The sequence below is a fragment of the Triturus cristatus genome, chromosome 6, assembly GCF_964204655.1.
Source record: "Triturus cristatus chromosome 6, aTriCri1.1, whole genome shotgun sequence".
Taxonomy (NCBI): Eukaryota; Metazoa; Chordata; class Amphibia; order Caudata; family Salamandridae; genus Triturus; species Triturus cristatus.
The window spans coordinates 1,708,799,242-1,708,820,977 of record NC_140589.1 but is presented as its reverse complement, the minus strand read 5'-3'; the positions used below and the strand labels follow the sequence as shown (position 1 = coordinate 1,708,820,977).

The window sequence follows — 21,736 nt, the reverse complement described above, 5'->3', positions numbered from 1 at the left end:
AACCGGCTAGTTAACAAAAGTAAAAGTCTAGGGAAACAACCTGATCTCCCAATATATAGTTATATATATATATATATATATATATATATATATATATATATATATATATATATATATATATATATATATATATATATATAGTTATATTTATATTTGCATGAATTTTACACAAGTAGGCCTCTCACTGATCACCCTACTGATCTCTTCTAAAAACACGTTATGCTGCCACCACTGCTTTATGTGCGATACACAGAACAAGGGCAGTAATCATCTGTTCAGAATGAGGGTATGCTGTTTGCCCACTTCCGGACCTCATGATAGGTCCAATATCACAGACAGTCTGGGGCAGACCTCAACTGACATCTGAGATTGGGGTGATGCCAGGACCAGAAAAAGTGAGGGTATCAGATATACATGCAGTTGGCCACTGAGAGCAGGGGAACACACCTGTATACTATGGAAGGGTCATTCTTATACCAATTAACCCTTGCCACATCTACTTTTCTTCCTCTTCATATATAAAGTTTCTCTTCAAATTGACAATCATCTGTGATCCCATATTTACCACTCTCTAACCTCTTCACATTAGACAATTCATCAACAACATTAGAGCTTCTCGCCACCCATCCCATTCTTTACCCCCACAGCTTTGCATTTTAACACACTCCAACTGATCTACTCCTACATACACACCTACAGTATTTCTTCTTCTGTGATCCATGTAACTCTTCCATCAATGTTTTGACATTTCCTGACTCTCTCTCTCTCTTTCTCTTCCATCTCACCACTTTGTAATTATATATATATCCTTCAGCCATCATGTAGCCAATGTAGGACCTGTTTTAGAGTCTGGCAGACAGGTACTCCATCACAAATGTGACTGATTGATAGCAGCTCCTCTGTGATATCTTCCATACAAAATGCAACACCCTAAAATTATTTTACAGAATACATTAAGTTCTTCTTTTTAACCATACTTACTAATGCACAAGACTGTAGCAGATTATTTACTCCTGGGTACAACTTCATATTGCCCTAATAAGTCAATTGTAAATTCACTTAACACACAAGGGGGAATAATCGTGAGCCCCGCACTATCACACTTTGTTCTTTCATTGTTAATGCTTCTTGAATCTCAAAGACAGCGTTTTCTTACCCAGCCAGCTTAATTTCATCTGTCCAACTTTACTGATTACACGTGCGTATGACAACCAGCACCACTTTCTCTTTCATCTCCAAATTCAAGAAGGGGACAATCTGACATTAATTCACCATGTACATTACTTTTCCCCTGAACATAATGCATCTTATACTGAAATGCCCGTAACAGTTTATGACTAATTCCTAAAATAAACCTTGTTCCTCTCATGCACATCCTGTAGTACTCATGATCCCAAGTACATGCTAGAAACTCACGTCCAATGACAGAGTAGTTTTTCTGCTTCCCTAAGTGTCCTTAATCCATATAAGGCAATCCATTACACATTCTTGTATCTCAGCAGCAACATCACTCCCACAGCACAATTGCTAGCATCAACACCTACAGTTCATTCACTCAATATAGCAATAGATTTCCAAGATGGAGCATGTAAAATTTCTTGTTTAAACATTTCAAACACCACCTTCAAATCCGCACACCTTTTAACCTAGTGTTCTTCTTAAGTAGTTCTCTGAACCTTTCTGAAAATTGCATAACGCTCGGTTATAACAAAAATAGTGCCAACTGAATTGGTGCCAATTCCGAGGAGATAAGTTTTCTATTAAGGCCGTTCAGCGTTGCCTTCAGTTTATTCCTATATCTCAGAGACAGATTTAATTTTGAACTAGTACTACACCATGGCTCTCCAACCTTTTATGTAATAAGAACTAGTTATGTTTAATGACAATTCTCCTGTGCTACTAATATTATTAGAGATGTTGTAGTATCCACATCAGATAACATGCCACCATATGCAAAATTACTAGCAGTGAGCACCTCCGTGCATAGGGCATGGTTGCCAGCAGTAATGTAAAGAATGCTTTATCAATGTGGGATGCTTCTACATGGATAATATGTAACAACCACAGCTACAGTGCCCATAGCAGAAAGTCAATGATATTAGTAATATTCTAACCAGCACCGTTTGATTTTTATCACTCGAATATCAGCTTTAAATAAATTTTGAAAATTCAACCGTTTTTTACTGAACATTGGCTCATGAGTTTTAAAAATACACACATTTTAATTTTAAATACATGCTTTTCAATGTTGGTATCCATATATTAATTCATCTAAGCAAAAGCTCCTAATCTAGTTCCTCTACTGGAAGCATCCCCTAACCCATATTCCACAACCCCTTAAACTTTCTTCCCCATACTCATTACCCCAAATCTTAAACTATATATCCTTGACTCCTAACCCCATACCCTTGACAGAAAATTCCCAACCCTTAGTCCATCTTCCCAAAACCTATAACCCTATGTCCCAAACCCTATAAATGTATAACCCAAACACTTCTTTCCTAACTCTATATCCCAAACCCTTAACATGTATCCAACCTCATACCCTATTAAATATACGCTCAACCCCTTTCACACTGTTCATACTTCAGTTATTTTTAGAAGTGCAGCTTTCAAAGCTGCTTTCAGATGTGCAATTTCCTACGTCTGTAGCGTGGTGTGAGTGGGCTTTTTGTGCCACACCCCTGTGCCACAGCAAGCAACTGATGAACTGGAATTTGTGACGCATAAACGGAATAGCTGGCATTCTGGGCAGGTTACCCGATAAATAAGTAAGTACTCTGCCTCAAATTAGCTCATGCACTTTTCTTCCTGGTACAGTAGCTCTTATTTGCATTACAGTGGCTCAGGAATTGAAAACCATAACATCTGTAGCATTTTCATTCTAATAGCGTTGGGTTTTAGTGTGAACAAACCACTTCAGATGAATATATAGCATTTTGCTGTGGAGCAATTCTAATTTGGATACTTTTGCCATACCCGAAGGTGTTCAACTTATGTCAAAAGCTCACCTTCAGCACTGTATACAAAAACTATGAATTATTAGCAAATATGATTGAAAATGTGTGTTTGGTCAGGTGTCACTGGCGGTGTCCATTTAACAACTTGCTTCACATTTCTGCTTCTGGTAGAACCTCGGTGTTTGCTTGTGCAGTAAATCCATGCCAATGTTCATCCGATTAGAGCTGTACATGATTTTCATACATCATTTTTTCTTTGTGACAGACCCTTTATGTTAGCTTGTGCAGAAGAACCATGTCATGAATCATCTGACAATTGCTCTACGTGATTTTCATACATCCCTCGCGGTGCAAGATTCTGACAAGGTTTAACCCAATGTGGTACCTCTTGTAAGGTGGCAGGCTATCACCCAGTGACCAAGACGTAACTTTACTAAGGGATGGCGGTAACTATTTATGGCAGTCATTTGTTGGCCTTTCTATGTGCTCTCCAGTGGGGAGACTACCTACCGGCTCTTCCTGCATTAATGCATGTTACATATAGCATATCATGATTGTGTCCCCCTGATTTCCATTGATTGTATGTGTTGAACATGGAAAGTATCCATGTGGGGGTCCCCATGGATGTATGTAGACCCTAGCTTTGTGGGCTGCTTCATAGGGCATAGTGGTAGCCATAACTGCCATCTCCCCTTCCCCCTGCATACCCTCTGCACTGCTCTTGTGATTTCACCTTCCGTATAGAACTAATTGGCACCTCAAGTGCATGTGTACGGTTTTGAATTCATATCCAGTGGATAGATCGGGAAGGATCCTTTATGCTCACTGGACCAGTACCAAGCCAGTTTCAGCAGATCCATCTGTGAGCTGAAGAATGCAACATCTGAGGAATGATTGTAGGCAAGAGTATGGTCAAAAGACTACACAAAAAGTGGCTACCAACCATACCCCGCATCCTTTGCCATGCTCTACTGAAAAGACCCAGGAACCACCATCTGATTGAGCTAAGGTTGTCTAGATTCCGACACACTCCTTGTGAGTGAACAACTGACATCAAGGTGTATTTCCGCACGATTGGCTCCTCCTCGTCAAACCTGGGAACAATTTTGAATAAGAATGGTCAGTGTGTCAGAGCCAGTTTTGAACATATTAGCTAATTGTTTTGGCTTATCCAGTGGCCACTTTTTACTTCACGGAGCGCCACTGGCCACTTTTTACTTCAAGGAGCACCACTCTCCTGTGTAGAGGAAGGTAAGGGCCAGTAATAGATTTGTTTAGTTGTCTCCTCTGGTAGGGTAGGAATTGTATCCCAGAACAGATAATAGATTTGATGTTGATCAAATTTAAGAAGCAAAATCGGTATACTACCCTGTGTATGGAGGACCTGTTTTATTCAGCCCAGAACTCATGTCCATGGTTTCAGATAATTGCCTTTAGGGAGGGCAGATGTTTCTGATCTGCCGGGAAACCTGCATCCTCTGCCAGGCCCTGTGGCGACTCCCAATATGAGCTACTTCTCGGCATCCTGAATGTGATCACCCTGTTTCTCACGACACTAATTTCAGGCTGAATCATCCATGCCTGCATCCCACATTGATGTTCTGATTGCTCATCTTCAAGCAACACCTATATCAGAATGAGAACCAAGTGTCACATCCCAGCAGTTCCACAATGAATCCCTTGTCGATTCCCGCCCCAGTTCCACAATGAATCCCTTGTCGATTCCCGCCACAGCAGGAGTGCACCTAGGGCTCTGCCCACTGCTGCTCAACGTTGAATCCCCTCAAAGGATTACTGCTGCTTCTATCCCCACAGGTAATTGTTAACAATTAATGACTGTGCATTTGCTGCCCGACCATGACAGTGCCAAGCAGCACAGTCCCTGTGTGCAGCCCCGGAGAGCACCGCGTGCTACTCCCAAAGAAAAGTGAATCAGGTGTCTTACTGTGTCATTAGGAGCAATCAAATGCACTAGCTGTGCTTGGCTATGGATTATGGCTAATCCTGTAACACCTGTTAGCATGCTCAGCCCCTGGAAGGGACAGAGAAGTTACAGAGCGACAATAGTACAAGTTCTGAATGTTATGCCATGAAACTTCTTAAAAACACTAATGTTTATATTATAGAGCGCACGGCCACCATAGGTCTCTTGGCGCTAGATGACCAGAGATGACCAACTTATCAAAGGGTCATACGCTGTTTCAATAAGTCCCATAGACTTGTATAAAAAGCCAGGTCTTCGGGCTTTCTTTAAGAGGTAAAGGTATCCGTCACAGATCGAATTGTACTCGGTAAGAGATTTCAACTGGTAGAGGCTGTAACCGCAAAGTTAGGCCACCAGAACTAAACTTTCTATATTTTGGAACAATTAGCAAATTAGAGCCAGCTGACCTCAAATTACATGACGGAACATATTTCTTAATTTTGTCTGAAATAAATTCTGTAGCTAATTTATTTAAGCTCTTAAAAAACATATAACAGGGTGTATGTAGCCTGTATTCTTTGTTTAACTGGGAGCCAGTGAAGTTCTGTCAATAAGGGATTGACATGTGTATGTTCAGGCATCCTACAGACCAGCCTGGCTGCTTGATTCTGTAACAACTGAAGTCGATGCAACAAGGCATCAGGAAAGTCGGCTTAAGTTGCAGTAAGCATTTACCTTTAAAGGAAGCACACATCTTAGATCTTTTTCTTAAAGAAAAATAGTGCGTGGTTGTTCTATCTACTTGTTTTGAGTGATACATCTGCTACCTGAATTAGGGGTTCTAGCTCACAATATCCTCTGAGATGATGCCTTGTTTGTTCAACTTCAATATTTCCTGAGTGTCAAAGCCTGAAAAGGAGATACTTGGCCTTGAGGTAGCTTGCAGTCGTACATGGTTTCTAGGTTTGCCTAGCAGTACCTAGTTCACATAGACCTTGGAGAGGCCTGACCATTCTGCATTCGAAATACCATTTGGTTTCCTCTGTTTCCTTTTATTGCAAGTTTGAGCTCTTTCGCGGTGCATTGCAATTGACTGGATTGCTGTATGTACTACTATGCTTTGTAAAATTTGAGGCCACTCAATTTGGGCATAATGGTAGTGAAATCCATCACATTTGTATTACCTTAACGTCAGCATGTGCATGCCCAAAAGAGTCCAGGGACATGGCTGATGCTATATAATTTTGTCTATGTCATTTCGAATTTGCTGCATTTTCCACATAATTAATGATGAGGAGTATAATCTGTAGATTTCAACGCTAATGGTTTATGAATCAAATAGATCTAAAGTACTAAAAGGAGCGCTCTGCAGGTGTAAAACCGTGACTTTGCAGGAGTAAACTGTTCACCTTTTTCTAGTTGTATTGCAGCTCCAGCGAGGTGAGACCCCTCTCCTAATGAGTTGGGGGGAAGTGCCATTATGTTTGTAGTTTTTACGTTGGCAACAAAACACATGCACAAATGAAAACATTTGAAACAGGGTGGAAACATCATCTTTGGTCACAATCAATGGTGGTTCTCTATTGATGCAGATTCTGGTTTCCATCGCATTGGTCTCAGGTAGCAGTTGTTTCACAAGGATGCTCAGATTGCACATGATTCGCAAAATTCTCCCTTTTCTCCTTTGGGAATCTCGCTGGACCATTGTTCACGCCCTGATCACCTCACATCTGGACTATGCAAATAGTCTGAATGCTGGGGCCACTGCCAATCTGATCAAACACTTACAGATTATTCAGAACGCGTCGGCCAGGTTGATCAATAACATCCCATGTCGCCACTTGATCTCTCCCCACCTGAAGAAGCCACACTGGCATCCAGTGACCAGGCGCATTCAGTTTGAGTCACTGGTTTCGGCTTTTAGAGCAATGCAGGGTCAGGGCGTGGCCAACCTCAGAGCTCGACTCAAGCACGCTCAGTCAAACCGCTCACTCAGATCAAACCATCTCCGCCTTTTGGTGATTCCCCATTTTCGCTGCTCCAGAATGGGTGGCAGAGCTTTCGCAGTGATCACAGCCAAAGCCTGGAACAGCCTGCCTCTGTCCTTGCGGGTGGCTGAATCAGAATCTATTTTCCGACGCGACTTGAAGACCTGGCTGTTTTCCAACTCTTAGCCCTCTATGAGTGCTCGCATCTGCCGTCTGTCTTAGCACCGGGACACCCCCGTTGGGGGTAGCTGTGCGCTTTGCAAGCTTCAAAAATAAATAAATAAAAAGATCCCCAAACATGACAAGCCTTGCAGTGAGATGCTTTTATAATAAATGTATAACACGTACTCCTATATTTTTGTATGCTCAAATGCTTGCCTACAAAACAGATATTGATTATAATGAATGTACTTAGGTGGGTTTACTCTGTTGTCCTTTTCTTTGTAAAACATGTACCACTGTGGAATGTTCAGCCGGGGCATTCTGTGTTCATTGGTTAGAATGCCCTGGGCTCGCTGAAACTACACTGCCAAACTCCCATAGGACCAAACCATGTGGCAGAGGTTGCTCTTTTCCAGCTAGACAAGGATGGCACTTTGCAAATCCATCCCATAGAAATGGTTTTTCTAGGAAGGCATTTAAGTCACTTTCTGGCTTGGCCTGGACAACCATTTCACCAGTCCATATGCATGAACCAGCCACAAAAATACAAATTAATAACTGAGTTAATATATAGCTGGTGAATCATTGATGAGTTTGATTGTGAATGTTTTTCACCAAATCCCTAATCGAGAACATGCCAAATTTCCTTTCCTTGTTTATTTGACACCTTAAGCTTGGTGGCCTTCTCCTTCTGTGCTAAGAAGGACAAGGCAATACACAGAGGAACCTCCAATGGGTCTGTGCTACTGTGGTAACATTGATTATATTATCTGACTATAATTTATTTAAAACATCTAAATGTCATCTTGGTATAACAATTCTTTATTTTTTTTAAAGTAACATCTTAAAACAAAGCAACCTATAGAAATAATCATGTTGCTGGATGAGCACAGCTCTTATTTGTGAAAAGCTAATAGTTGAAATGAAGTAATTTCTCTCATCGATATAATCTTAATTACAACTAATGCAATTATGAACAAAAAGCTACTATGGACTATTAAATAGCTATTAAAAACTTTGTAGACAGGCAGACAGTGGGGACTATCATACGCAATATCAGTAAAAGTCCTATATTCTTATAGTGCTTTATTCATTTTATGCGTATCAGAAACATTTTCTAATTCACCTAGAAATGGAAGGAGACGTACTTTCATGTCTTGTAGTCTTGCAGCTCCCGGGGCAAGCAATCTTGGACATGGTATTTCTGATCACACTGTTACAACTTTCTCCTTTTTATGTTAGGAATAGGATTGCTGGTTGGTTGAGGTATGCAGCCAGGCCAGGCAGCAACCACCAATCTAGTCGGGGTAAGCTAGATACACTCTAAAAGATAACCTGTGCTCACCTTCTGGTAGCTTGGCACAGAGCAGTCAGGCTTATCTAAAGAGGCAATGTCTAAAGTATTTGTGAACACACACACACACACACACACACACAGTTACACAATGAATATGCCATAAAATGACTCCACACAGGTTTAGACAAATAGAGAATATTTATCTGAGCAAAATAGGACCAAAACCATAAAAATACAATCAGTAGAAGTCAAAATATTTATTTTAGAGATAAAATGCAAAGACAGTCCTTAGAACTCACTAGCCCTAAAAGGTTACTTGAGGTCGTGCTGGGGGGGGGGGGGGTAAATCCAGAATTCAGGCCAACCGCGGTCGAGGGCAGGCCGGCTACAGGACTCAGACAGGTCCCACTAACAAAGTACCTTGGATGGGGCTAAGTGTTGATGTCGAAGACTCAAGGCGAGGAGTCAAGGAGGTGCCGCATCTTCGTCGATCCTTGGATGGAGGTGAGTGTCGGTGCCGTTCCCCCTCTGTTGATGGAAGTTTCGGTGTTGAACCCCTTTCCAATGCAGTAGCTGTGTTGAACTCAAGCTGCGCTGTCCATCGGCATCGAGCAGCGCCAGCTGTAGAATCGCTGTTGTTGAGCGGCCGCTGCTTCGGCGTTCAAGGTGATGCATTGGTTCCGATCGGTGCAATGTGATCTCAGCATTGAGATCCATGTGGAAAAAGCTGCAATAATCCACTTCTGGGGCCTAGAACTTAAAGAGTGCACCTCAAGCAAGGGTAGGACTCACAGAAGGCAGAGTCCAGCAGCACCAGTAGAATTGCAGAAAGTCTTTTGTGTCCCTGAGACTTAAGGAGGCAAGCCAGCAAGCTCTTAGAGATCACATGGAGGGAAGGCCGAGTCCATCTCTCCTTCTGCAGAGTCAGGAAGCAGCAGCGCAACAAGCAGAAAATCAGTCCTTCCAGAAAACCAATCCAGGTAGTTCCTTTAGGCAGCATAGCAGTCCTTCTGACAGAGGTTCAGGTCAAGATCCAGAAGTGTATGATTGTAGGGGGTCAGAGACAAAGTACTTATACCCAAACGTGCCTGTGATGAACGGAGTGACTTCAAAGCTGCGTTCTGAAATGCACAAGGATCCCTTTCAACCCAGTCCTGTCTGCCAGGCTATCTGTGGGGGATAAATCAGTGCTTTGTGTGCGGACAGGACACTACCTATTGAAGTGTAAGCCACTCTCTGCACAGGAAGACCCATCAGAACGCAGATGAGTGCTTAGAATGCAGATGAGCCTCACCTTCCGGTGTTTGTGGCTGTCTAAAGGGAATGCACAAAGTTTAGCTGGCACTCACCCCAGACTTGTATTGGAGACAGGCTGTCATGCACACATAGAAGAGTAAGTGCAGAGAAATGTCCACTTTCTAAAAGTGTAATTTCTAAAACAGTACTGTTAAATTCAACTTCACCAGTAAGGAAGATTTACCATTACCATTCCAAACACATGAAACATGAAAAAGCTATTCCTCTCAAGAATTGCAGCTTAAACGTGTATTAATGTATTCCCAATGCTGGCCTATAAGAAGGGTAGGCCTCACAGTAGTGAAAAGTAAAATAGGCTGTTTGTCACCACCAGGACATGACAAACATAAAAGTACATGTCCTACCTTTTACTTGCATGGCACCCTGCATTTAGGGTTACTTAGGGCCTACCTTAGGGATGACTTATATGTAATAAAAAGGGAGTTTAAGGTCTTGCAAGTAGTTTTAAATGCCAAGTCGAAGTAGCTGTAAACTGCACATACAGGCACTGCAGTGGCAGGCTTGAGACAGGTTTGAAAGGCTACTTCTGTGTATTTCACAATCAGTGCGGCAGCCCACTAGTAGCATTTGAAGTACAGGCCCTAGGTATATGGTATACCACTCTATAAGGGACCTACCAGTACAACAAATATGCCAACCAGGTATACGCCAATGTCATCATGTTTTAGGGGGGAAGCACATGCACTTTAGCACCGGTTAGCAATGGTAAAGTGCTCAGAATCCTAAGGCCAACAAAAAGAATTGGCAAAACGTGGAGGCACAAGGCAAAAGGTTTGGGGAAAGACCACCCTAAGGATGACCGGTCTAACAACTTACCTCCCAATTTACAATGTACCACTGAGTATTTTGGATAGGCAGCTTTCCATTATCTCTTCGCAGCGTGCATGGTGCGCTCATATCGATACTTTGCACAAGCAGAGACAACAAAAGATGTTTGTTGAAGAATGGGTGGGGTGGGCTAGTAATCATGTAGCGCATATTGGGGACTTAATTCCAGACCCGTTTGCTCTGAATTGGATCATTTTTAAAAGGTTAACTGGGCCAGATTTAAGAATATTTAGTGTGATTACTATATCATATTGTATTTGAGTTCCATCCCATTTACCACTTCCAGGAGGAAGCCTTGACTGCTCTCTATTGACACCTTTGGGAAGACAAGTTTACAGAATGAGTAACTGTAAGAAAATGCATCTTTTTGCATGCTCACCCCCATTTCTCCGGGAGTGATGCTGTTAGTTTTGAACTTTGTACACTAGGACCCTGATAACCAGGCCCCAGTGCATGTGCTCTGACCACTCAAAACTTGTGGAATTGGCTAAAAATCCTAATTGGCACATTTAACTTGCCTGAAAGTCCATAGTATATGGTACCAAGGACTGTAAGTTTAATGTCACTAGTGAACTGTAGCACTTATTGTGCCCCCTCTAAAGTCATCATATACAACATGACACTAGCCTTGATACAGTTTTAAAACTGTCATTTGACCTGTTAAAATCACAATTTTAACAGACTTAAACACCTATTTTAATACATAAGTCACCTCTAAATTAGGCCCGAAAAACCCATAGGGCAGGGTGCATGGTATTTAAAACATCGGACATGTGTAATTAAGTTTTACATGTCCTGGTAATGAAACATCTCCAAAGTCGTTTGTTACTGTGACAAGGCTGGCTCTCCCATAGAAAAGCACCTTGCTACATTATAATACCTTATCATTCATGCCTTCAGTTAGCCACAACCGTGGTTCAAGGACTCCAATTGAAAGTAATTTAAAACCCAATCTGGTGGAAAAGTCAGATTTTAAATTAGTATTTTGAGAATGCACTTTTAGCAAGTTTATATTTTTCTGCCTGAAACCTCTGAAAGCCTTTTCAGAATAATTCCACAACTGTCACCTGGCAGCCTGCTACGACGTATCAATGGCTCCCAGAAAAGTGAACAAAGGGGTCTTGGCTTCTGACAGGATGGCCTGCGGAATGTGTCCACCAACTGCACAAGCTCCAAAGAGGCATCCCTTGTCACAGGCAAATGTAACTCACACTTAAGTCTGCCTCTTCCACTGTCTAGGTAACCAGGAGGCACCACTCCCAGGTGGCAGGGTGATGCAGTTCAAAAATTGGTTTGCAAGGGAAGTTCATTGTTTCCATGGACACACATCAGGGGTATGCCCAGAGCTCTGCCAATGGGAAGAAGGGTTGTGCCATGTTGGATTTTGGCAGAACAGTGCACTGTAGGATTGTTTAGGTCCAAATCTCCATGAGAAGTTATAAAAGTGGGTAGACCTGGCTCTTGAAACGTTATCTCTATTGCTCAGGGAGTCACTCCACCCACAAGCTAGTGCTAGGCCTGCAAGTGGCACCACTGGATACCTTCAGAACACTAATGGATCTGAAAAATATAGAAGAAGGACTGTACCTGCTTACCTCTGTACATCAGAAAAAGAACTGCACCCACTGTAACCTGTGAAGAGAGACCCCCAAGGGCTCGACCTACTCCCACTTGAACCCTGGCCAGAAGAGTGGACTCCAAGGGCTAAAGAACTAGCCTCGTGTTAAGCTCCTGGAACACAAACGTTGCAAGAAGCCCAAGATTCTGCTAAGTGCAGTTGACCAGTTCAGATTTCCCATGGCACCTGCTGGTGGCTTCTGGGAGATTGAGACCTAACCCCCAAGTGTCTCGATAGATCCTGAACCCTTGGCTGGTGTTAGAGTGTAGTCCTCCCCTGCCGAACTGTAAGAGTGGACACTTAAAACTTTTTCCTCTCTTTTTCAAAAAAGAACCAGAGGCTACCACCATCCTGTCGCCGAAATGCTGCAACAGCAAAAAGAACAATTAATCGACGGAATGCTGATCAATGTCAAACATTCACCCCCAGTTCAGAGATCTGGGTCTAAATCCATAGTTTTTTACTCACCACACCATTCCAGTTTTGACCCTGCTCCTCATAGAAGCAGGACAGTCTGAACTGCCAGGCCAGGTCCTCTATGGACCAGAAACAAGCATCCTAGGACCATCATATCAGCCAGAATAGCTTAGCTGCAGTGGCATAGCGACAAACGCAAAAAGAACAATTGATGGGTGGAGTGCCGAACAATGTCAAACACTCACCCCCAGTCAGAAATTTGGGCCTAAATCCTTTCTATTTCTGCTCAACACCATTCCAGTTTGGACCCAGCTATATGCAAATGAGTCTTACCCCTGCTCTCCATGGGAACAGTCTAGCCTAAACTGCCAGGCCAGGTCCTTCCTGGTCTGGAAACAATCAACCTAGGACAGGCTTTAGGGGATCTCCCCTCATCAGCCAGGATAGCTTGACTCCAGTGGCATGGCAAACACTGGATCCATGTCTGGGCATACCCATCCCACTTAGGGCTACAAATGAAAAAGAACAATCGATGGATGGAATGCTAAATAATGTCAAACATTCACACCCAGTATAATGACCTGGGCCTAAATCCATCCTTTTTTTTCTCACCACGCCATTCTAGTTTGGACCCAGCCGTACGCAAATCAGTCTTGACCCTGCTCCCCACGGGAACAGTGCAACCCGAACTGCAAGGTCAGGTCCTCCTCGGACCAGAAAAAAGCATCTTAGGACAGGTTTCGGTGTATCACCCCTCATCAGCCAGGTTAGCTTGGCTCCACTGGCATGGCGAGCTTGGTACGCATGTCTGGGCATACCCATCCTACTTAGGGAGACAAATGCAAAAAGAACAATTGATGGTCGGAATACTGATTATGTCAAAAAAATACACACCCAGTACAGAGATCTGGGCCTAAATCCATAGTTTGTTTGCTCCCCATGCCATTCCAGTTTGGACCCAGCCGTAGGCAAATCAGTCTTGACCCTGCTCCCCATGGGAACAGTCCAACCGAACTTCCAGATCAGGTCTTCTTCGGACCGGAAACAAGCATCTTAGGACCAGTTTTGGTGTATCACTCCTCATCAGCCAGGTTAGCTTGACTCCAGTGGCATGGCGATCACAGGACCCACCCACGTCTGGGCATATCCGACCCACTTAGGGCGACAAATGCAAAAAGGCCCAGCATTTGGCATGTCCAAAATGGCCCAGAGGCTGCATTTTGCTCTGAGAAAATAGCATAAACTGCTACAGGACATGAACAGTAGTAGGCAGCAGATGTGGACTCTCAGTTCGTAGTTCCTGGGCTCTCGCAGTAGGATTTTTGCCTAAAAAATACTCTTAATTACCCAAACGGGTATAATCGCATACTTTTGGTAATTTTGCATCACAAGAGTAATGTGTAATTACTGAAATTACTGAAATTACTCCAATAACTCCAGCAAAATTAAAATTTCGCCCAGGTCTAGTCTTAAACACCCCTGGTTCTGGTACCTGGTGGACAAGTGATGCCTACGACCATAGCATCCTCTTGTAGAAGTAATTGTAAGGTCAGGGTAGGGTATCCTGGGGGGTGGGGACACAGGGGATGTAGATTGTAGTATGTGTTAATTGTGCTCACTATCGATCCTAAACATTTAATGAAATGTATGTTGCTTGCCTTCAGCGGTTGTGCTGTGCAGCGCTCATGTGATTTTCCTCAGCGGAAATAAAAACTGGTACAAATTTTTAGGCTCCCATAAAATATCCCATTAAAATAAAGCATGGCCCTGGGCTGCATTTTCCTGCTGGACGATAAAACAGCGGAAAGCACGCGCAGGCCGATCATATGACAGCACGAGCTTTAGCTAAGTATATTGTTAAAACATTCTTTCTTTTCTCTCGCACAGCCATTGGTTCAGCCCTGGGGCAAGAAAGGAGCACGGCCAGGTAAGAACCACTTTATTACAGGAAATGTAAAAATATGATTGTGTCTGAATACGTTTTACTGTTGTGCTTTGAAATACATCTTCAGCTGCAGTATTGCCGTCCATCCCCCAAGTATTGTGACTGCACGAACCATTCAACGTGTTGAAATACATCAGACTCTGTACTTTGAAGGATATGCTGCACAAGAACTTGGTTAAAAAATAAATGATCCCATTGTCAGTAGTGCATATTGCACACACTGCATGACCGATTCAAACAAAATGTGCAAATCTACTGGACATACCCCTACAGTTTGCATAGATTTAGTCAATATTGGGACTTCCCAAAATCCAAATAAATGCGACTTCTATATGTATGCAATTGTAGGGTCCAGGTGTACTTATATGCGTACATTGCTCAATTATGTACACGGCAGATAATCCACTGGAGTATGCATAACAAATATGTGCAAACACTTTCTCTTAACTTTCTTTCCTTCACTAGGGAACCGCTTTTGCCTGCAGGAAACCCCTATGACGTATGTACGCCAACATCGAGGTGTACCCACTCCTTTACCACGCTAGAAGTACTGCTCTTCGCAGGAGTAGCTTTCTAGGGTGGCAAAGGACCTGCAACACATTAGTGAATACTCAAAAACGATGTTCATGATAGTTTTGATTGGCATCCGTCCAGCTATGTCCCCTTTCCTGCCCCTTAGCCAGGGTTGGATTGGGATCAAATATCGACCCGGGCACACCAAAAAAAGTGGCCCACATTTACTTTTTGCCTATCTGCAAAACACTGTAATGCCAGTGAGGCCACTTCTGCTCAGGCCCCCTGCCCCCACTCAAACAGCATACATTAATGGGCCGGCCCAGCGAGAGAAAGAGAGTGATGCCTCTGCCCCTTTGCCTCTAGAAAGGCCACTCCAGGTAATGGCAGTAGCCCCCTACTTTCACAAGGGTAGTGCTCGGTGCACCCTCCCAGATAAAACTGACTGTGTTACTGTGAGACAGACCTTGATCATGGCACACACACACAGGATCCATGTTCGCCCATGACCAAAAATCAGTACCAGCCAGATACTGTTGCTGCTGGGACACTCAGGGGAGAGGTGCACGTCCATCATCATGCAGGGGAGCTTTCCATCCCAACATTTGGCTTGCAAGAGAGTGCAATCACAATTCAAATAAATTAGTTCTAGAATGTTAGTATACAATACCATCCTGGAGTATGATAGTTGATGAAGAGATAAGATCTGGAGCAATTGTTATCATGCATCCAGCTCAGGCAGAGCTTAAGCCATTAAGTAGAGCACACATCTGCAGGAGTTTATTCCATCCACGGCTTATGTGATCCTGAAGAATTTGAGGTGGGCCAATAACACACATTTTCTGTATCACTGGTCTTCAGCTTCACAGACTCCTCACTTCAGACTCCTCACTTCAGACGTTTGCTGTGAGTCAACCCCTTCCTTAAAGCCTTATCATTGTTCTAGCTCCCATTTCGGGTTCAGAGATATGAAACTTATTGGTCAATGTCAAAAAATGAATGCTGAATTTTCTGTAAATTCTCATTGCTGACATGCTGGTCCTTCTACAATGTATTGTGCAGTCATCCTTGGTCTTTCATAATCGACTGATACATCTCTTGTAAAGTGAGGTGATAGTAAAGTATTCTGTTCGGCTCTGAAAGCTTTTGGTCTGAATGCTCCATTGGTGTAAATGGTAAATATGGAAGCCTTTGAGTTCGTCCCTCAGAGTGTTCCACAGATAGAGTACGATTGGCACTGTCTATCTTGTGCGGAGCACATGCTAACCTCAGAAGAAAAAGTCTGTGAGTTAACTCAAAATAATCATCTGCGCATTAACTTTTACTCCTGTAACAAGCGACTGAAACCCCTGCTCTTCTCCAGCAGTAGATGATTCCCATTTGCAGGTACTATTCCTATTGATTTCACTCTGGGTAGTCTCCCAAAGTGCACAGTACAAGAAGTTATTATGTTATGTTATAGATTTATACAGCGCACGAATACCAACGGTGTCTTGGCGCTCACAGACTAGCAGCGAGCTGGACCACTGTTCTTAGAACAGCCAGGTCTTAATGGCTTTCCTGAAAGATGTCAGAGAGGGAGACTTCTGATGGTAATGGAGAGGGCATTCCAGAGCTTTGTGGCACCCACTGTAAAGCTTCTGCCACCCCAATTAGACTTAAAAAATCTCTGAGAGAGTATCAGTTTAGTCCCTTCTGACTGACGGCATCTGTTTGGAGAGTACCAGTTCAGTGACCGCCTCAAGAACTGAAGACCATTAACGTGTAGTGCCTTATATGTGATACACAAAGCCTTGAACTTAATACGACTCTTGACTGGCAGCCAGCGCAAACTCTGAAGGTGCTTTTTTGAAAGTTTGGGATCCCCAGGAGGAGCCTTGCTGCCGCGTTCTGGATCATCTGAAGCTTGTGTAACTGCTTCTCGGGTATACCGAGATATAGCCCTACCGTTTTCTTGCTTTCTGTTGGAATCAAAGGTAACATTTTCTTAATCGTTTTGCGTAGATAGAAACTGGATGAGGAAACTGCCTTGACTTGAGCTGTGAAGTTCAGTTTCTCAACCATCACCATCTCAGATTTTTAGGTCGAGCATTCAAGACCTCTTGTATATACTTTAATATATACTTATATCTTGTATATACTTTAGTACATACTTGTATGTGCCAGTGCCTTGAGACCCTCACAGGTGAGTAGCGCGCTTACAATTCCCTGATTGATTGATTGATATGTACTTTGTGGGCTCTGGAGATCAGCCCCAGGACTTGTCTACTTCCGCTTAGGGCCTTTTTTCTGTTCAACTGCCTCTATTTGACTGTCTTAATAGAAAACGACCAGCAGATATCAAAAAACCAGAATTGCTTTCTGCTTAGGGACTTTCTTTTTTTATTTTTCTGGCAACTGCCTCTATTTAACTTTCATGATAGAAAACGACCAGCAGAGGTCAGTAAAATACCAGAATCACTTTAGCCTTCTCTGGATTCCAGTCCATAGAAATTGTCTTCCATGAGCACCTGTAGACAATAATATTTTTTTCAAATCTTGTATTTTCAGTGATATGATCACCGAAGGCCCTGAGTTTATATTAAAAACAGAGCTTTGGACTATACCATTTCTTGCTGAAAGGCACTATTTCTCTCCATGTGTTCCCATACCTAACATGTCACGCAGTTTGGTGCTTATTTTCCCTCCATGTTAAAGAACAGTAGATGTTTCAGCACCCAGGCGAATGTGCTGCATAGCTAAATACATATAAGGTCCCAAAGGCGAGACCGATTGCATTGCAAATGCCTGTTAGCTTTAGGGACCGGGATAGGTACTGTTCCCAGGCCGTCTGGCCACCAAATCTGAAACCAGCTAGGGGAGAAATTGCCAAACAGTATTATCTCAGTTTTTCCTGAGTTTAGCTTGGAATGTGCGCGCTCATCCATAGGTTGACTGCTATCATACACTCCCTAAATCTTTTTACTGGTGGTAGGGTATTTTTACAGATAGACTGGACAATTTGAGTATCGTCTGCATAGGATGTTAGTGCCATCATGAACGACCTAATTAGTGCCGCCAATTCAGACACATATACATTAAAAAGTGTAGGGCTCATAGAGGAACCCCACATGGGAGAGTAGAGAATAGAGAGGCGTAGTCGCCCAGGGCAACTGATTGTATCCTATCGGATATAAAAGAGGAGACCAGTGCTTATGCCCTTCCCGAAATGCTAAGAGAAGTCAGACGATTGAGCAGCATCTTATGGTCGACCGTGTCAAATGCTGCCGACAAGTCGGGAAGGATAAGAGCCGCCGCACCTCCTATGTCCAAAACTGCTTTGATTTCATTTGTAGCCTTTATTAAGGTTGTTTCGGTGCTCTGTTCTGCCCTGTGTCTGAATTGGGACTCATCTAGAAAACTGTGTTCAGGTAGATATTGTGTGAGCTGGTTATTCATAACTTTTTCCACCAGTTTAGCTGAAAGTGGAAGACGTGAGATAGGCCTATAGTTACTAGGATCTGATGTATCGAGGTTAGTTTCTTTTAAGAGGGGCAAAATCGAGGCCTTCTTCCAGATGGAGGGAAACACACCTTCTGTAAACATTGAGTTAAAAATTGAGGTTAGGGGGGGTGTGGCCAAGATGGCGGTGTGAGCGGACGTGTCTCTCCGGAGCTCCCGCCGACAGCCTTCAATAGCACCGGCTTTTAGCCGTTTTAGCTGATGTCGGACCTAGCACCGGGGCCTGTGCAGTAGCGACACTTGTGGGGCACTGGCCCGAGCCCATTAAAGGACCTCGGAGGGCATTCCCTCAATGGCGTGAGGAAACAGTTGCGATCGCGACTCACCAGCAGACCCGCGAGGAGAGGCCCAGAGACTACTGACGGGGCCGAGGGAGCTCCGGGGGACGAAGCGGCAGACCCATACAACATCGGAGTGACAGTGCCTGGCGTTGGGGGCCCCGATCCTCCAAGAAAGCAGTCGAGGACGGCAGAGACAAGGGAGAGCCTGGCGGTGGTCCGATAGCGAAGCAGAGAAGTGACGAGTGCTCCAGTCCGCCATTTTGGAAGCGGGCCCGCTGTACCTTGCCGCGCGCTGAAACGGTCGAGGGCCCAGCAGCGATCCTGGTCCCTCCCGTTGGGACACAGCTGGGGACTCGAGCGCCATTGTCGCCCCGGACCAAGGTGAGGTGCGGGGAGACGGGGGCCAGGCAGCTGCCGATTGCGGGCCTGAAGAAGTGGATGTGCTACGGCGTGAAGTGGGCTCATTGCACGAGCCGGACCTCAGGAGCACTACCCTTCGGAGGTCCCTACCTGATCGGGTCAGAGACTGTGGGGCTAGCCGAAGGCACAACGGGCAAACCCGCGACTGCCACTCATTGAGCACGGACACTGATCGAGGACTTCGGGGGCCCAATTGAACACTCCTGCGCTGGGATGGGCCCCAGGTGATGGGGGGTCGGCCCCGCAGGACCCCACGCGGAACCGGGAGACAGCGGACCACCTCGGGCGAGTGCCCCCCTCTTTCCTTCTCCGAGCTCATCCACGCAGCGGGGGGGAGCGGCAGAGAAAGACACCTGCACTTGGGCGGCTCCCTGCCCCATGGTGGGGGGTAGGGGCAAACCCATACTAGCGGCGCGGCAGCCATTTTGGGGAGAGTCGCTGCGGCCTGCGCCAGGCATCCCGGCCGGGCGAACCTCGGAGGGCTGGCAGAGGAAGATCTGACTCGGCAGACCCCATATAGGTGCAGGGCAGCTTGACTCAACGCTGGCCGCACAGAGGCGGGAGTCGGAGGCCCAGCCTGGAGCACGTAGAGAGCAGCATACCCCTGTCATGGACCCGGCAGTCAGAGGGACAGACCTAAGACCGGCAGGGGGCCCGGAGAGACTGGAGGGGACCCCTAACGCTGGGACTTACAGCTGTTGAGACCTGGCAGAAGAGGAACCGGCGCTTGGAGCTCTGCGCGGTCTGGCACAGGACCACGGACACCTTCAGGCAAGTGCAGCCTAACGTGTGCAGTTTTGTGGTGGGTAGGAGCAGCGGGGGACACTGTCTCTGAGAACGGTAAGCCATCAGCGGGCTTGGGTGAGAGTTGGGCCTCCTTGAGGGGACACACAGAGAGGGACGCCGGCCCCCCCGCTGGTGATTGCATAGCCACAGGATCACCCTGTCACACCTACCATTGGGCCCTGCAGCCCGCAAACACTAAATACAGTGAGAGGGTCAGCCTGCCCGGATCCAGGCATTCCCTGGGGTTGTGGCCCCAGTACCTTGTGGGAACGCAGCCAGCTCATAGCTCCCCTGGGACTCAGTTGTGCGCGACATGTCCACCTCCCGGAGACGCGCAGACAAGACACTGAAGGACCTGTTCGCGAAGGCACAAGCAGGGCAGCAACCTACCAGCATGGCATCAAGCACCCAGGCGAGATGATGGGACGGAACCGATCACCAAAGCCTTCTTGGAATCTATGTTTGTTGCGCTAAGGGAAGACATCCATACGCTCAAGAGGGAATTTGCAGAGGAAATAAAGGAGGTTCGCAGAGACGTGGACGGCATAGGTGAACGAGTCGCCGAGCTGGAGGACAAAAGCGACGGAAGGGACACGGAATTAGCAGTGCTGCAACAAGAGGTCCTCAGGATTCATGACCAGCAGGTTGACCTTCAGATACACCTCGAAGACCTGGAAAACCGCTCCTGGAGCCATAATATCAGGATTCGGGGAGTGAAACTAGAAGACGACACAAAGGACCTTTTCAGATATGCGAGGAAGCTATTCAATCACATCCTAGGGGGACCCCTAGAAACGGAACTACGCCTAGACAGAGCACATAGAGTGGGTCCCCCGTGGGCCCCATCGGCTCCGCCACCGGACATTTTGGTCTGCGTGCAAGATTATCGCACCAAAGAAGATATCCTCCAAAAAGCCTGCCAGCTACACCCCCTGATGTTTCGCGATCAGACACCGGTTTTATACCAGGACTTGTCAGCGCTCACCCTGAAAATACGTTAGGACCTTTAGACCCATCACTGCTTACTTAAAACAGCGCAATATTTCCTACAGCTGGGGCCATCCGTTTCGACTGGTGTTTCGTATGGACAATAAACTGTACCAGCTACGATCCCTGACGGAGGCCTGCTGCCTGCTGGGCGTGGATCCCTCTACAGAGGAGAATGATACGGAGGGCCCTAAAATGGAACTGGTTGACTCCAATCCCCGGTGGCGTCAACAGGGCAGAAGGCGTTGCACTAGGAAACCTCCTGCCACAGAAATCACAAAGGGCCAGCAAGACGCGCTTGAAACTGCATCGACAGAGCTGGCTACATCTCAACCTGGCTGAACTCTACGATGTCAAATGGCCGACTGATTGCTTGTTTTTTGCTCTGGGCCGTTGGTGGGAGGGGGGCTTTTTGAATCTTGGCCGATTACCCCAATTTGCCACACTTCCAATCACCTACGGATGATGGACAATATGTTATTGTTCTCTTTTTTCCAATTTTTTCCTTCTGGGGTGGTTTTGTTTGGGGGGTGCTTCCAGTGTTCCTCATCCACCTTACTTTCAGCGCTAGCATAGGCCCACACCACATGGGCACTCTAGGGCGAGAGCATATCCTGCGCCTCGATAGTATCAGATTCAGCGCCCCACCATTGCTTTTTATACTGTTACCATGTGAATGCCTGCTATACTCACCTTAAACGTGAGAGATCTTAATAATCCAGTGAAGCGCAGAGCGGTTCTTTTGTGTCTGGAACATACCCAAGCAGATATCTGTCTGTTGCAGGAAACGCA

The 21,736-nt window shown here is 45.2% G+C and overlaps 1 protein-coding gene across 4 annotated transcripts in view; it reads left to right on the top strand.

The window, feature by feature from the left end:
• Positions 1-21,736, top strand: part of GPATCH2 (G-patch domain containing 2) — a 569,031-nt gene that overhangs the window by 372,373 nt on the left and 174,922 nt on the right. For all 4 annotated transcript variants that reach the window (XR_014963203.1, XM_085612932.1, XM_085612934.1 and 1 more), the window contains exon 7: positions 14,399-14,438. Coding sequence is in view for 3 of the 4 variants with exons in the window: in XM_085612932.1 (XP_085469058.1) it covers positions 14,399-14,438 (40 nt within the window). In the remaining variant the exon portion in view is untranslated. The remainder of the gene's footprint in view (positions 1-14,398; positions 14,439-21,736) is intronic.